Here is a 17,611-nt window from a genome sequence, read left to right as displayed (position 1 = left end):
ATTTGTGGTAAGAAAAAGTTCAGTTTGTAGCAGGGTTTTCTAATGATTGCCATTCAGCTTTTTGGCCAAAGGTTGCAAGATGAATCTGCATTCACAAAGCTTTGCAAGCTTGGAAGAGTTTAAGATCACAAACCCATTTAATCATAACGTGTGACTGATCTTGGTAGACTGAAAGCCTCTGTTCCCTTCAGCTACTCATCACACACTGTTCTCTTAATCCCTGCGGCTGTTTCTGTTGCCTCACAAGAATATATCTTTTTTTAATTGAATATTTACCTTCAAAATTCAGGACTCATCTGAAACAAAAAATGGCTTGCCTGAGCTATTGCAAATGGGATGTGATTTCTCTAAGAAGCTGTGTTGATTAGTAATCGTAACTAAGCAACCACATGTCCCTTCAGAGTACTTCATATTCATTATTCCCCACAAATCCCGTTAAGTATGTAGGTAAATGTTTATTCTCACTTTTTTTTCAGAGAGGGAAAATGAGACAGATTTAGAAATCTACCCAGATGCATATGAGTCAGGGGTTGAGCTGACCATTTTTCCTGTCCGTCAAACCATGCTGCTTCTGTGGTCTTTTCACTGTCATATAAGCTTGGCCTGTCTTTAAATTGTCATTTGTCAATGTTTCTCTGAGTGATTATAGTATTGCTTTGTAAGTGCTTAGGAACAGTGCTCTACTTGTCTTCCAGTGGTAAGGGATCTATGGTAGGACTACAAGTGGTTTATTGATGCAGGGAATGGCTGCATGTAGGCAGGAGAAGGGGCTATATCTTCAGAGCACTACACATTCATGCAGTTCAGAGACAGTATTATAATTGCTTGCTTTGATATCTGACCTCCAACCTTCTGTTGAGCTGCTGTGGGTCAATTTGTTAAAGGAGAGAATCACAATTTTTAACTGTGTTGTCATCAAAAGTCAAAGAAGAAGATAAAGAACTTCTGGTGAGGACACAGAATATTCTTAAGAGGAGAATGGTCACTGATGGTTGCAGGTGGTTATTGGGTGTTGCTTTAGGGACCAGGAATCTGAGGGGAAAAAAAGGGATTGCCTAGGGTCTTTGTGAGGGATGGCAAGCCACTGGGTAAGACAGGCATGTGATAGGTTTTGCTTTTGAGACAAAAAGCAGTCAAGTAGCACTTTAAAGACTAGCAAAATGGTTTATTAGGTGAGCTTTCGTGGGACAGACCCACTTCTTCAGACCATAGCCAGACCAGAACAGACTCAATATTTAAGGCACAGAGAACCAAAAACAGTAAGCAAGGAGGACAAATCAGAAAAAGATAATCAAGGTGAGCAAATCAGAGAGTGGAGGGGTGGGGGGGAAGGTCAAGAATTAGATTGAGCCAAGTATGTCCTCCTTGCTTAGTGTTTTTGGTTCTCTGTGCCTTAAATATTGAGTCTGTTCTGGTCTGGCTATGGTCTGAAGAAGTGGGTCTGTCCCACGAAAGCTCACCTAATAAACCATTTTGCTAGTCTTTAAAGTGCTACTTGACTGCTTTTTGTTTTGATAGTGTATAGACTAGCACAGCTTCCTCTTTGTTAGTATTGCTTTTGAGTGCTTTTTCTTTCATGCTGTGCTGTGGTCCTACAGGTAAGATTAAATAATTAATTGCTTTATGAAAGCTTTCAGGTTGCTGTAGTAACCACTGGCCATCCCTTCCAAAGGAAAGACTTGCAGGCACAGAATCTTATTAGGCCTGGTGAGTTATCAGGATTGGAACACTGAGCTTTGTAGTCTACAGATAGAACCCAGATCAGACACAAATGTCAGTCCACAAATAGAAATTTGTATCTGTGCAGTGCTCTATCTACAAGTGAGAGAATCATAGGCTCAGATGAGTGAGCTCACACTTGAGGAGAGGTACTCAGAAATCAGAGAGGGGTCAAAAATGCAACTACTTTTTCTTGTGATTGTTCCCATGCTTGCCTCTCTCTTCTACATCAAAACCATTGGGTACAGTTATGGTAGTTGAGGTGCAGCTTATGGAATATGCTTCTCTGTGGTGCCTGAATTTTGATTCTTTAAGATTCTTGTATTTCAAACAGTAGAAGAATATACCAGTAATCAAAGCTTCTCAAAGTGGAAATTCCACTGAGAAAATAGAGCTTATGAAGTCTCCATGAGTATTCAAATATCTGCCAATTCATTTTTCCCATTGGTACTTCTGGTTATGCAAATATCCAGTTTAGAACTAATTTGCCACGTATGCTCGTATCTGCCTTACCACAGTTTTTATCTAATTTAAATTCAATTTGCTTCATATACTTAGAATTAACACTATAAGGTTGTAATTGCTAAATGTTGGCATTTCCATTGCTTCTATAAAATGTCTGTATTTAACTTGCTGTCTTCTGTAGCCATTGTGCAAAACTGAATTAAGTTAATAGCTTTTCCTTTTGCTGGTATGTGTGTGAAGAGTGTATTTTGCACTGTTAAAACAAACACATCTAAAACCATAAAGCTGTTGTGTTTAGAAAAGTCTTAAAAGGTCACTACCTCATTTTGTTATATCTAGGATTTAGTGTTTACCTAGCACTGGAAGATTCCTGGGAGTGGTAGGGCAATTTATTGTTGGGTAATAAATCCAGGATTAAATGGCAACCAGTGAAGTTTGTGATTATAAAGAGGACGTATTTTCTAATATGAAAAGAACATGGCATGCAAACATTATGAGCTGTGTTTATCCACTTGTATCTGCTTACAATTTATGCTTCATATGAAAGCAGAACAGGGCTTATCATGACCCTCAAATGTTGGGGGGGAAAAAAAAAGAAAAGTTGGGTTATTTACTTTTGTGCTATTCATAAAATTATTGAAGTTTCCATTATTGAAGGGAGCAGAGCACATTAATTGCAGCCTTGATTGTTTCTTTTTTTTAAATTCACATCATGATCATATTTGATTTCTTGTTGCTGGAAGTTGGTGTTAGATGGTCAAATCACGGTAAGATGAAACATAAGATGCAGTCTATAATATGTCCTTTAATGATCTGGAGATTATAAGGTCAGAAGGGATGATTGTAGTTACCCACTGAGACTTCTTGCATAAAACAAGTGGTAGGACTTCCCCCAAATTAATTAGCAAAACATCTAGTTTTGATTTAAAAATTTCCAAGTAATGGAGATTCTACCACAACCTATCATAGATTGTTCCAATGATTGGTTACTGTCAGCTACAAATTTGCACCTAATTTCAAGTCCAAATTTGTCTAGCTGCAACTTCCCATCCAATAAATACAGGTGGTCAGATTTGATGATCAGTGGTCCCTTCTAGTCTTGGAATCTATGAATCCAGACCTCTGTATGCTATGCTGAATACCCCTAATTTCTATTCCTCATCTAGATATTTATGTACTGATCAAGTCACCCCTTAACATTCTCTTTGATAAGTTTAATATATTGAGTTCCTTGAGGCTATTACTAGAATGCAATTTTTCCAATCCTTACATAATTTCTCTGAACCCTCTCCTTGCAGACTTGGGAAATCAGTAGTGCATTTGGAAGGTTAGCCTCACATATGTGAAGACTAGAAATTTGTACCCTGGGCTACAGATCTTAATTAAACATGGTATTCTACTGTCTGCATGGGGTATGTGACACCTACTAGTACAAACTCAGGGAATAAATTTCAGATGTATAAGCTCAGTAATAGCAGCAGATATAATTTCCTCATGATCATCCATTTGTTTTCCCCAGTTTACTAACCTCTGTCTTGTCTTATGTGGATTGAGACTTGATCAGCTCACTCTCATCTATCTCCTGATGTCCACCAGGACTGAGATCCTAGTTAAAACACACAGGCGTCTGCTTACATATAAACATATACTTAAATGTTTTGCTGCATAGAGATGGACTACTGAATTGGGTCCTGGGTAAGCTTGGTGGCTTCTGCTGGATGGAGAAATAAAACAGTAATTCATCAACATAGCAAAAATGCAATCCGTACATCCTCGATGATTACTTGATTTTTTTCCATCCCACACTAACAATCCTATATGCATGTTGAGTAGTAACAGAGAGATAGCCTTGTTAGTTTGTTTTCTATCAAAACAAAAAAGCAGCCATGTTGCACTTTAAAGACTAACAAAATAATTTATTAGGTGATGAGCTTTTGTGGGACAGACCCACTTTGGGGAGCTTGTACTCAGGAAACTGACCGGGTCATGGCTGGTCAGTTTCCCAGGTTTCACAAGCACATATCTCCAGGGATTACTCTACTGTAATTAAAACTGTCTTGTTTAAAAGTTAACCACAGTGTAAGGTTTACTAAGAACTTGCTTGTTGTGCTAGCTTACATGATGAAGAGAGTGAAAGGGTGAAAGTAATTTATTTCTTAGATGGAATTGTCAGGATAAAGTATCAAAAAACCTAGAATGAAAATAAGTTCTTTGAGTGATTGCTCATATCCATTCCAAGTTGGATGTGCGCTGGCGCATGGCCAGTTGCTGGAACCTTTTTGCCCTAGCCAGTAGCCTTAGGGTTGGTGTGGCATCACCTGAGCCCCCCTACAGCCCCCCCCCCCGCTCCGTTCCTTCTCATGATGCTTTCGGTTGCTGGAGCTCTCTTCTTCATAGTCGGGTGGTAGCCATTGCTTGTATATTAGTAATTGTTAGTGTAAATAGTTTGTAAATAGTTTAGATAGTTACTTACCACTTGTAAATAGTTTTCACTTAGTTATCGGTGAGCCAACGTGGGACTTTAACCCATCTCGGTGCTTCAGCACCAGCAGATGCCTAGCTCCCCAGGTTTCAAAACCTGTTCAAAATGTGGCAAACGAATGCCCAAGAGTGATCCACACAGGACTTGTTTGAGTTGCTTTGGTGAGGCACACCTTCATGAAGGTACAGTATCTGTAAGCCCTTCAAACTTAGGACTCTAAAGGACAGAGTGCAAAGTTTTAAAGCCCTACTAATGGAAGCAGCCTTGCGCCTGTACATTTTCCCTGTGGAAGCTCAGAGCGCTACATCATCAGTGCAAAGTGCTCCGGCATCATCGGTGCCATCAGAAAGCTCCCGACATCAGGACTAGGGGTCAGCGCCTAGCACTACAAAGTGACACAGAAGCCTCTTTTTCTTACGAGGCACCAGGGACTGGCAAGAATGGGTCTGGTCCCCCGAAAGGGTCAAGCACTGAGAACCCTCCAAGGAGTCTGCCAGACCACACCAGGAATTGAATCATGAAATGTGGGCATCAATGTTGGCGTGAGGCAGGAGCCCACAGTCTCCGAGGCTGACCTCAATGCCAGAGACATTCATTGTTGCACAGGGCCTATTACATATCACGGTGGTGGGACCAACGCCATGCCGGGAGTCCTCATCACTGCGGGAGGGACAATCCCAGATGCAGGCACCAATGCAGACCACCAGGCAGGAGTCATCCTTTATGGCATCGTCTCAGTTCCTGGCACCGGACCAGCCTTCACAAGGCAGACCGTCAGTGACCCCATTCAGTGCGTCATATTGCACAGCACAAGGGAAACAGGAGCCTGTACGCCCCACGGGCCGCATGGCACCACCCTGGTTGTCAGCATCAGTGTCAGAGTCTGACTCTTATTACTCGAGCTCAGTCAGTGGGAGCACAAAATCGTCATGCCACAGTGGACATTGGCACCGGAGTTGTCACCCTGCAGACGAGGGTTGGTAGGCGTTCTGTCAAGGCACACCCCACTGGCCCATTTGGACCCTGTGGATGGGCCATGAAATGCAAGGGCAGGCCATGGAACTCCCTACTAGGGCACCCGGCACTCCCCAGATGGTGAGGGTGGCACCGTCTGCATCATTGGGGGCGCTGCTGTCAGAACAATCAGAAAGGCTGACCATGTCGGAGACCCCTTTGGTGAGCTCAACACCGGCATCGGCACTGTCACAGATGGCACCAACTCAACTTTGGGCATCGCCCTTGCAGGTGCCAAGACCCACGGCACCATCAGTAACAGCACTGGCAGGCCCAGTGCCATCCCAGGTGCCAGACTACCCTGATGTGCCCATAATGCACCCCACATTTTTATCTTGTGCTCTACCCAAGTACTGAGCACAGCACCGCAGACCACGATGCCGGGGAGTCATACAGGGGAAGTGGAACCCCTCTTACCAGTGGGCATGGAAGGGGTGGGGTTGTCGTCCTCATCCTCCCCCTCCCCAGACAAGGCCTTGGCCAGATCCTCAGCATCCCCAGTTATGGAGTATGATAGGGCATAGCAGCAATTGCTACACAGGGTGCTCCTGGATATACAAGCAGAGCAAGTCAGGGATGAAACGGACCTGGTGATAGATTTTCTCTCAGCATCAAGGCCCACAAGGGCATGGCCCATTGTGAAAACCATTGCCAATACGGCAAAGACAGTGTGGCAGACCCTGGCTTCTGCCCTACCCACGGCCAGAAGGAACGAGCGCCGGTACTTTGTTCCTGCCCAGGGCAATGAGCGCTTCATTACCCACCCTCCATCTGACTCCCTTGTCGTTGATGCAGCAAATCATAGGGAGAGACAGGGGTTTCAAGGCCCTTCCCCTAAAAACAGAGGCCAAATGCCTGGACTTGTATGGTAGAAATGTTTACTCAATGGAAGGCCTACAGTTAAGGATTGCTAGGCAGCAGGCTCTGGTTAGTAGGTAGACATTCAACACGGCCAGTTCCTTATCCCACTTCTTGGAGCTGTTTCCACCAGAGAGTAAACCTGATTTTAATGCAGTGGAGAACGAGCATAAGCTCATGTCCAGGGCAGCCCTGCAGGCGCCACTGGACGCAGCAGATGCTGCCACTAGGGTCATGGCCTCTGGGATAGCCATGTGTAAGGGAGCACGGTTATAAGTCTCGGGGATCCCCTGTGAGGTCCAACAGACTATTCAGGATCTTTCCTGTGAGGGGCCATCCCTGTTTTCAGAAAAGACAGATGGAAGGCTCCACAACTGACAGATTTGAGGGCCACCTTATGCTCGCTTGGCCTGCACTCCCCTGTGACCCAACATTGGCATTTCACTCCAAGGCCTCAGTTCAGACAACTCCCTCAGCACCAACAGGATAACAGTAGAAGATGGAGCTGCAGTAATAGGAGATGTCATGGCCAACAGACTCAGGGCCAGAGTCATCAAAACCCGCCACTGAGCCTAAACAACAATTTTGATGGTGTGGTCAGGAGTGGCACAGCGGTCACCACCCCAGTTCCATCAGCTTCTATTTTCATTCCTCCTATCCCCCTTCTACCATGCCTGGTGCAACATAACCTTGGACCAGTGGATCCTGCGCACAGTAGAAAGAGGATACTCTATCCAGTTTTCTTCATATCCCACTTCCAACCGTCCCTCCCCATCCCTCTTCAGGGACCCCTTCACAAAATTCTGCTCAGGTAGGAGATACAGTCCTTCCTCCAATGTGGGGCTATAGAGGAGGTTCCCATCAGTTTTGGTGACAGGAGTTTTATTCTTGTTGTTTCCTGATCCCAATGGCAAAAAGCAGGGCTAAGGCCCATCTTGGACCTATGAAACCTAAACAAATTTTTAAAAAAGATAAGGTTTTCTATGATATCCCTGGGCCTAATTATTCCAATGCTGGAACGGGGGTCGGAGGGGACTGGTTGGCAACTCTCGACTTACAGGGTGTATATTTCCACATTGCAATTATCTTCCCCACAGGTGGTTCCTCCATTTTTGTGGTGGGAAAAGGACCATTATCAGTTCACATTCCTTCCGTTTGGTCTGTCCTCTGCCCCAAGGGTCTTCACCAAATTCATGGTGGTGCTGGCAGCCTTCCTACTGAGGCAGGGGGTGCACCTCTTTCCCTACCTGGACGATTGGCTGGTCAGGGGTCACTCAGTGCCGGGTAGCAGAGCACATGCAGCTGATACGACAAACATTCAACACTCTGTCTCATGGTAAGCGAGGTGAAGTCAGTGTTGACTCCCACCCAAGTAATGAAGTTTGTGGGGGCCCTCCTAGATGTGGGGCAGGCCAGGGCATTCCCACAGCAAAGCAGGTTTCAAGCCATGGCATCTCTTATCCACAAATTGATCAAGTTCCCTACCATAATTGACAGAGGCTGCCTCAGGTCGTTGGGTCACATGGCAGTATGCACGTTTGTAATCCAGCACTACGAATTCATCCTTTCCAACTCTGGCTCACCTCTGTGTACCAGCCTGTCAGAGACACCATAGACATGTTGGTGACAGTCCCTCTGTGAGTGCTATTAACCCTACACTGGTGGCTGGACGCTCGATCAGTTGGCATGAGAGTGCCTTTCAACCCCCCCCCACAACCCGCCCTCTCTCTAGTCACAGATACCTCCAACTTGGACTGGGGGCACATCTGGGAACACACCAGACCCACGCACCGTGGAGCAAGGAGGAGGCCTGGCTCCACATAAATGTTCACAAACTTGGTGCCATCAGGCTCACATGCAAGGTGTTTCAAAACAGTTTAAGGGGTCAGTGTGTTGCTGGGGGCATGAACAATACCACAGCAATGTACTATATAAACAAGTAAGGTGGTGCGTGCTCTTCTCCCATGTCATGAGGCCCTCAGGCTCTGGGAGTTTTGCATTCAACATCAAATTCTCCTGAAAACGTATTACGTACCGGGGGCCCACAACTCACTGGTGGACTGTTTCAGCAGGTCTTTCATGGACCATGAGAGGTCACCACACCTGGAAGTGCTGTATTATTTTTCCCAGAAATGGGGACGTCTCCAAGTAGACTTATTCACCTCCCATCTCAACATGAAGTGCTGGACATTCTGCTTGTACCAGAATCTGAGCCCAGACTTCTGGGCAGATGCATTCAGCATTCACTAGTCAGGCTGTATGCTTTATGCCTTCCCTCTGGTGCCACTCATCCACCAAACCCTGCTCAAAATTTGGTCAGCCAGGGCATCGGTCATCCTAGTGGCCCCAGCGTGGGCTTGACAACGCTGGTATTAAACTCTCTTGGAGCTGTGCATCTGCAAGCCAGTCACACTGCCATTACACCCGGACCTGTTGACACAGGAGAAGGGGAGACTGCAGCACCCCATCCTTCAAGCGCCACATCTCACAGTGTGGAAACTCCATGGCTGAAAGCTGTTTGTGCTCAGGACCGGTGAAAGACGTGCTGTTGAACAGCAGGAAGCCCTCCACAAGGGCAACATATGCAGTCAAATGGATAAGATTTTCTCTCTGGGCAACTCAAAAGGGATTATCCCTGGGGCAGACTCCAGTACCGGTTATTCTGGACTACTTGTTCTTGATTCAGGAAGGGTTATCACTATCCTCTATCAAGGTGCACTTAGCGGCTATCTCGGCCTTTCACCCTGGGCTGGGCCTATCACTGGTCTTCTCAGACCCTGTGGTAAAGAGGTTGATGAAGGGCATGGAAAGGGTCAGGCCACAGGTGCGTCTCACTCTGCTGGTGTGGGACCTCAATGTGGCATTGTCGAAACTCATCAGGGCACCTTTCGAACCCCTTGTTTCCTGTTCCCTCCTATTTCTTAGTTACAAAGCAGCATTCTCAGTGGCCATTACTTCGGCAACGAGGGTGTTGGAACTAAGGACCCTGATGGTGGACATGCTCCACACAGTGTTCCACAAGGACCAGGTCAGGTTGAGACTCCCCCGGCATTCCTGCTGAAGGTGGTCTCTCCCTGCATACTTTGGATTTTGGGAGGGTTCTGGCCTTCTATATGGACAGGACCAAACCTTTTAGGAAGTCCCAACAGCTGTTTGTGGCAGTGGCAGACAGGATGAAGGGCCTCCCGGTCTTCTCCCTGCAGATCTCCTCTTAGATAGTGGCCTACATTTAGGAATGCTGTAAGCTGGCAGGGGGTCTCCCCTCCCCCAATCAGGGCTCACTCTGCCAGAGCTCAAGCTTCCTCAGCAGCATATCTGGCCCAGGTTCCTATCCAGGATGTCTGCAGGGCAGCCACCTGGTCCTCTTTACATACATTCACGGCCCATTATGGATTGACACAGCGCGCTAGAGATGCCACTGCATTAGGCGAGGCTGTGGTACGTTCCATCCAGGGCTCTGACCCCACCTCCTACGCATTGGCTTGTAGTCATCCAACTTGGAATGCACATGAGCAATCGCTTGAAGAAAAGACAGTTACCTTTTCTGTAATTGCTGTTCTTTGAGATGTGTTGCTCTTGTCCATTCCAAAACCCTCCAGCCTTCCCCACTGTCAGGTTAGCCGCAAGAAGGAACTGAGTGGGGGGTGGGTCGGGCAGTGCATATATTGGTCGTCATGCAGGCACCACTACAGGGTGCGCTGCACCACCCTTATGGCTACTAGCTAGGGCAAAAAGCTTCTGACAACTGGGCATGCGCCACCGCACACCCAACTTGGAATGGACGTGAGCAACATTTCTCAAAGAACACCAGTTCTTCTTCGAGTGTCCCCGTGGGTGCTCCACATTAGGTGTCGGGCTCGCCCGGCGCCGCAGATCGGATCTTCCAAGCAGTTTCTGCCGGACCGCGCATGCGCCAGTGCGCGCCACTCCCCCGCGCGCTCCCGGCCACGTGCGCGATCCAGTCCCCACCAGTTCCTCTTAACCGCCGTCGGCTGCAGACGGAATCCGACTAGGCTAAGGCCAAATAGCGTATTCAACGACTTTATCTGTTTTTCTTTCAAAGTTTTTTTCAGATACTTAGGCTACTATGAGTTAGCCGGTTGTTATTTTGCAAAAAAAAAAAAAAAAAAAAGAGAACGAACAACAACAAACAAACTACGAGTGGGACAGCTTCAGCCAGTCCCAGTAACAAGCGCCGGAGGCCAGGAGCTACGGCCATCAGCCCTCCTGCTGAGGCAGGCCATCGGACGGGGAAAACAGCACAGGGAAGGTGCTAAGTACCCACTTAATAAAACTCAAAGACTCACCAACAATGTCCTCTTCAGGCTTTAAAAAATGTGAGTCCTGCCGAGAGGCGATTAAGGAGAGACAGGGAGATGCGGCTTAAAATGCTGCTTTGGATAAGGCCCTCCAGCCAGACGTGCCGGAGCGGCCGCAGCAGGAGAGACCCTCCGGGGCCCATAAAAGGAAAGCTGCCTCCCTCACTCCATCAGCGCAGAAACGGAGGAAAGTCTCCCCAGCCCGATCCCTGCCGGCAGCAACAGCGAGCGGGACGGGAGGAGCGCACAGCCGCAGCAACAGCTGATCGGCGGCGGCAGGGAGAGCAACGTGGAAGCGGCTCAGCCTCCGATGATCAGCCAGCCGCCCCGCACCGCAGGCAGGGCAGCGGCTTAAAACTGCTTTTCATAAGGCCCTCCAGCCAGACGTGCCGGAGCGGCCGCAGCAGGAGGGACCCTGCGGGGCCCATAAAAGGAAAGCTGCCAAAAACGGAGGAAAGCCTCCCCAGCCCGATCCCTGCCGGCAACAATAGCGAGCGGGACGGGAGGAGCGAGCAGCCCCCAGCCGCAGCAACAGCTGATCAGCGGCGGCACAGAGAGCCACGTGAAAGCGGCTCAGCCTCCGATAATCAGCCAGCCGCCCCGCACCACAGGCAGGGCGGCGGCTAAACAAGCGCCGGTACCGGCGGCACCGCAGGCAGCGGCACCGACCCCCGGGGAACCGGCGGTGCAGAGCGCGCAGGCACGCAGCCTGCAGGCACCGGAGCACACTGCACCTGCGGCACCGCCCTCCAGCGTGCCGAGCTCGGTGTGCATGGGGCCGGAATCCCCTGTACGTCAGGGGGCAGAGTTACCTCCTCAAGGGAGGGGGAAGGCTGCACACAAGAGGAGGCATTGCAGCCCCTCTCCGCACAGGGCTGTGGAGTTGCTTTCTCACAGCCCTCCGCTTATGTTACAGACTCCAACCAGAAGGCAGGGGTCCCCCCTAGCCTACCCGGAGCCCCCTTCTCCATTTTTTGCAACCAGCCTCACCCTGGCTGGGACCACCTTCACCCTTCCTGGGGTTTGAACCGCTGGACTATTATGCAAAATCGCTCTCTCCAGCCCTCCCCCAGACGCAGAGGGTATGCACCAAGGGAGTGGTCTAGGTCACCTTCCCAAGAACAGTACCTATACTGCCGTGGTCGCCCCTACCACGCGGGGCATAGACACCATCGGCTATCTACCAGGGAAAGATCCCCACAAACGATCTCGTACCCCCGAGGGCAATTGCGACCGGGGACAGAGACTCAAGCATCTCAGGGGGGACTGGTTATGGAACCCCGAGATTTTCCCTCGCAAACCTCTAGTGAGAGGCTGTACCATCACCAGCAGGAACCGGAAGGGTCCACAGAGACGTATCCCAGTGGTTCCTCGCTCTCCTCCCCGGATGAGGCTACGGCCCCGGGGGACGTCCATCCTCCGGACGATCTCAAACAGTTCCAAGAGCTGTTTTTACGAGGGTGGCCTTCACGCAAGGCATCCAGACAGCTAAGGTGCAAGAGAAACACCATAAGCTCCTCAAAAATCTGAGACCCCCGGCCTCCTCCAAAATAGCAATACCGCTTAATGACGCAATCTTGGAGTCTGCCACTATGATATGGCAGACTCCTGCGACTATTCCGCCTGTCCACAAGAGAGCAGGGAAAAAAAAAACAAAAAAAAAAAAAAACTTCGTGCCGACAAAGGGCACGGAGTTCCTGTTCAGCCACCCACAACCAAATTCCTTGGTGGTGGAGTCATCGCAATGTGGGGGAACAGACAAACATGCCAAAAAGCTAGAGCTGTTGGGCAGAAAGGTCTACTCCTCCTCCACTCTACTGTTGCGAATGGCAAATTACGCAGTGCATCTAGCGAACCATAATTTCGATAACCACATTAGGTTAACCTCCCTCATGGACTCGCTTCCAGAGGGCAAGAAACCAGTGCTCAAGGCCATCATGCAAGAAGGCTACGCGGCCTCGAGGACGGGAGTTCAGATCGCCCTGGATGTTGCGGACTCAGCAACAGCGTCCCCAGTACCACAGGGGTTACGAGCAAGGGCGACATCAACAGCACCAGCAGTACAGAACTCCCAGGCGTCGTTCCCAACACAGCCGTGAGTCCTCGGGGCAGGGCCAAAGGCCACAAGTTTGACACACAGATCCAGGGCTGCGCCATCACTACCGTCGCAAGGTCATCCGAAGCGGTTATTCCACCATCGCCTCCGACCATTCTATAACCAGTGATGAAGGATCACCACAGACAAATGGGTGCTGGAGATCATAGCCACGGGGTACTCCATCCCCTTCCAGTCGCTCCCACCGCCATGACCTCCACCCAGGCCCCACCTCCAGGAGGCCTCCCACGTGGCGAGGCTCAAGCAGGAGGTAGACCATCTCATGCTCATAGGGGCAGTGGAAAGAGTGCCGGAGCAACTGCAAGGGAGAGGGTTCTACTCCAGTTACTTCCTCACGGGGAAAAAGACAGGAGGCGGGAGGTCCATCTTAGATTTTCGAGGCCTCAACCGGTACCTGCGCAAGCAACGCTTTCGGATGATCACAATCGCCTCCATCCTTACGGCACTATACGATGGAGATTGGTTCGCAGCCCTCTACTTATAAGACGCGTATTTTCACATAACTATTCATCCGGCTCACCTACGATTCCTCTGGTTTCTCATGGTAGGCAAAGAACATTTTCAATACAAGGTCCTACCGTTTGGCCTCTCCTCGGCCCCCAGAGTCTTCACCAAGCCCTTGGCAGTGGTGTCAGCCTACCTGCACAGACAGGGGGTATTTATATTCCAGTATCCGGATGACTGCCTACTCAAAGGGGCCTCGAAGGAGGAGGTACTACGCATAATATGCGTCACAACAGGCACGTTCTCTCGCTCGGCCTGGTTATCAATCTGACAAAATCAAAGATAGACCCCACGCAGGACATAGAGTTCGTAGGGGCACGCATAAATTCTATTACAGCGAGGACGTATCTACCAGAGACTTCCTTTCGGGCCGTTGGCTCCCTCGTGCAAGTCTTCACCTTCAGCCCTACGGTGCTGGTTCTGACGTGCTTACAGCTGCTGGGCCACATGGCAGCAGCGGCGTTCGTACAACAGAACGCCAGGTTACACATGCGCAGCGTGCAGCACTGGCTTGCGAGCGTATACAACCTGGCAGCACACACTGTTCACAGGGTGGCGTCGCCCACAACAGAGGTGCGCAAATCCCTGCAATGGTGGGTAAACCCCGAGAACCTGCTAACAGGGGTACCCTTCCACCAACCACACATATTGGTTTTTCTTACTACAGACGCCTCCCTCATAGGGTGGGGAGCACACATGGGCGAAGAGGTGACGCAAGGGCTGTGGTCCTCCACGGAGCAGTCACTGCACACAAATATACTGGAGCTCAGAGCAGTGTTCAACACCTGCAGACACTTTCGAGACCATATAAAAGGCAAAGTAGTTGGGATCAGTATAGACAATACCTCCACCATGTTTTATATGAATCGGCAAGGAGGAGCTCGGTCCCGTGCCTTATGTGCAGAAGCAGTCCGGTCGTGAAACTGCTGCGTCGCCAACAATATAACCCTGGAAGCCTCGTACTTCCCAGGCGCTCACAATGTGCAGGCAGACCAGCTGAGCAGGCGTTTCGCACTCACGCACGAGTGGCAGATCCGTCCCGATCTGCTGCAACCGATTTTTCACGCATGGGGTTTTTCCCCAGACAGACCTGTTTGCTACTCAGCACAACAAGAAGTGCCCACGATTCTGCTCCAGGGCAGGACTGGGACGGGGGGTCCCTGAGGGACGCCTTCGCGATCTCTTGGAGGGGCCCCCTGCTTTACGCTTTCCCTCCCACAGTGCTCATCCACAAGGTGTTGCAGAAAGTCAGGAGGGAAGGAGCCTGAATGATCCCGATAGTCCCAACGTGGGATCGACAGCAATGGTTCCCCCTACTCCTGCGCATGTCGGACCGTCCACCGATGCCCCTTCCGGTGGCGCCGGATCTGCTCACGCAAGCCTAAGGGTCCATAGTGCATCCGCACCCCCAAGGCCTGCGACTACAAACGTGGTTAATCCATGGCTCAGCTCCCTAGAGAGCACATGTACGGAGGAAGTGCAGCAAGTCCTAGAAAGTAGCAGGAGGACTTCCACCAGGAAGACCTACAAGCAGAAATGGACTCGCTTTACGGCATGGTGTTCTACCAAACAGCTAGCCCCCCTTTCGGTACCTATGGCTGTGATATTAGAGTATTTACTGGACCTCAAGAGAGGAGGACTCTCGCTATCCTCGTTTAAGGTCCACCTTGCCGCCTTTGTGGCATTCACACACGGAGAGACAGGGCACACGGTGTTCGCCCATCCCATGGTTACCAGGTTCCTTAAAGGGCTGGTAAACCTATACCCCCCCCCCCTCGGAAACCGCTTCCACCTTCGTGGAACTTGGACCTGGTGCTTAATGCGAAAAGGGGACCACCGTTCGAGCCTTTGGCCACGGTTTCCCTCTGCCTCCTTATAATAAAGACGACCTCTCTTCTCGCAATCACGTCAGCTCGCAGGGTGAGCGAGCTTGCGGCAGTTATGGCAACGCCACCCTGCGCTGTTTTTTCCAAGGAGGCGGTAACCATACGGCTGCATCCAGCCTTTGTTCCTAAAGTTTCTTCTGAGCTTCATACTAACGAACCTATTGTTTACCCTCGTTTTATCCAAAGCCTCATAACTCTGACAAAGAGGCGCGCCTACGCCTCCTGGACGTGAGGAGGCGCTAGCTTTCTATATAGACAGGGCCAAGTCCTTCCAGAGAATGGATAGACTCCTAGTCTCTGTCGCTCCCAAATCAAAAGGAGAATGTCTCTCTTCGCAGAGAATCTCGAAGCACATCGTATCTTGCATTAAAAAGTGCTACAAACTCCAAAAGACTCCTTTCCTGGCCATGCCCAGAACTCATTCCACTAGGGCGGTGGCAGCATCAACAGCCCTTTTTCAAGGGCGTTGCGCTAAAAGACATTTGCAGAGTGGCGACCTGGTCATCCTGTGACACCTTCGCCGAACATTACGCCCTTCACTGGGTATTCCAAGAGGATACCCGTCTCTCGACAGCGGTCCTCTCGGGGACAAGCTGCACATACTCCGATTACCCACCTCCTATCTTGGGTTACTGCTGGGTAGTCACCTAATGTGGAGCACCCACGGGGACACTCGAAGAAGAAAGAAAGGTTACTCACCGTAGTAACGGTGGTTCTTCGAGATGTGTCCCCGTGGGTGCTCCACTACCCGCCCATCCTCCCCGCTTCGGATCTCTGTTTAGTGTTTTGCAGGAGCATCCGAGGCGGTTGGTCAAGGAACTGGCGGGGACCGGATCGCGCACGTGGCCGGGAGCGCGCGGGTGAGTGGCGCGCACCGGCGCATGCGCGGTCCGGCAGAAACTGCTTGGAAGATCCGATCTGCGGCGCCGGGCGAGCCCGACACCTAATGTGGAGCACCCACGGGGACACATCTCGAAGAACCACCGTTACTACGGTGAGTAACCTTTCTTTATGAAATAGGTAACTGTCTTTTCTTAGTGCCTGAATCAAGGTAATCTTCACATAGCAGTTAAAGTGGAGGAATTAATATATAAAGCTTTAACTTTGCTTAAGTTGACTATTTTCCCCTGTAAATGGCAGTTAAACTTTAGTATTTTATTACAGTACTGTAGTTGTAAAAGGTGGGAATAACCAAGCCATAGTGCATGTTGGGTTTTTTTCAAAAGCTGACAGCTTGGATTTTTGCGAACAATTTTTGTAATTTGGAGTGAAATCGGATGCACTGGAAAATTATAGTAGGTTCTCAAGATTCATCCATTAACTTGTGGTCAAATGTTTGTCTAATAAAGTGATGTTGATTTTCCAGCAGAAACAGTTCCTTATGACTAGTTCATTGAATTGTCTTGAATTCATTTATACTGTGAAAGAATAAGGATGGAAACTTTAAGTCAGACAAGTGACTTTGCGGGGGAATTAGTCAATGATTATACCAGTTTAAAATGAAAATGTCTTCTTTCTTTACACATAGCAAAATATTTGATTTATCCCTTAATAGTGTGTAAAACTGTAACTTATTGCAAATAGTATGTTTTCAAAGAAGAATAAAGCAGTGAAAAATAAATTTCTTACTAATAAAACAATAGGAAACTGCCATTTTGACAATTAGATTTTGATGTCTTAAAATGCATTTTCTGTTGACATTCAGAGCAGTGTGACTTTCTGCTCAATAAATACCATTTTAAGCCCCTACCCCCAAGCTACGTAGTTTTTCATATTATTACACTTTGTGCCTTTGAGAAGGCAGAAAAGAACACAAAGTATTAAAAATATTTCATTGTGGGTGTGGCTTTTTGGTTTGGTTTTTTTTTTTTGTTTTTTGTTTCTGTCTTTGTTTCATTTTAACTACAGTTTAGCACTTTCATGGATTACTGGTAAGACCTTCAAAGAAAATAACTGTATTTTTGTTTTGTTTCCATAGTTGCATTAAAATCTTCCAACTGCACAAGACCTGAGATAAATGGTATTCAGGACAGCTGTAGAACAACCAAGCTTGGAGAAAGCATACATCTGCTAGAAGGAGAACTTTTATTACAGGTATGTTTTTATAGTGGATATAATTTTTGAAGAGGTCTTCTGTTACCTTTAATAAGTTAGCAGTTAACTGTTGGGGTTTAGGAAGAAATTTCTTGTATTGGTTGAACCTCTCAAAACTGGTATTCTCTGGTTCGGCAACATACCCAGTCTGGCA

At 48.7% G+C, this 17,611-nt stretch overlaps 1 protein-coding gene across 1 annotated transcript in view; it reads left to right on the top strand.

Moving 5' to 3' along the window:
* AHR (aryl hydrocarbon receptor) overlaps window positions 1–17,611 on the top strand; it is a 95,796-nt gene that overhangs the window by 46,797 nt on the left and 31,388 nt on the right. The window contains exon 3 of the mRNA XM_074984656.1: window positions 17,342–17,457. Coding sequence (XP_074840757.1) covers window positions 17,342–17,457 — 116 coding nt within the window. The remainder of the gene's footprint in view (window positions 1–17,341; window positions 17,458–17,611) is intronic.

This window comes from Carettochelys insculpta, chromosome 2 (genome assembly GCF_033958435.1).
Source record: "Carettochelys insculpta isolate YL-2023 chromosome 2, ASM3395843v1, whole genome shotgun sequence".
Lineage (NCBI taxonomy): Eukaryota > Metazoa > Chordata > Testudines > Carettochelyidae > Carettochelys > Carettochelys insculpta.
This window is presented reverse-complemented; position numbering and strand designations above follow the sequence as displayed.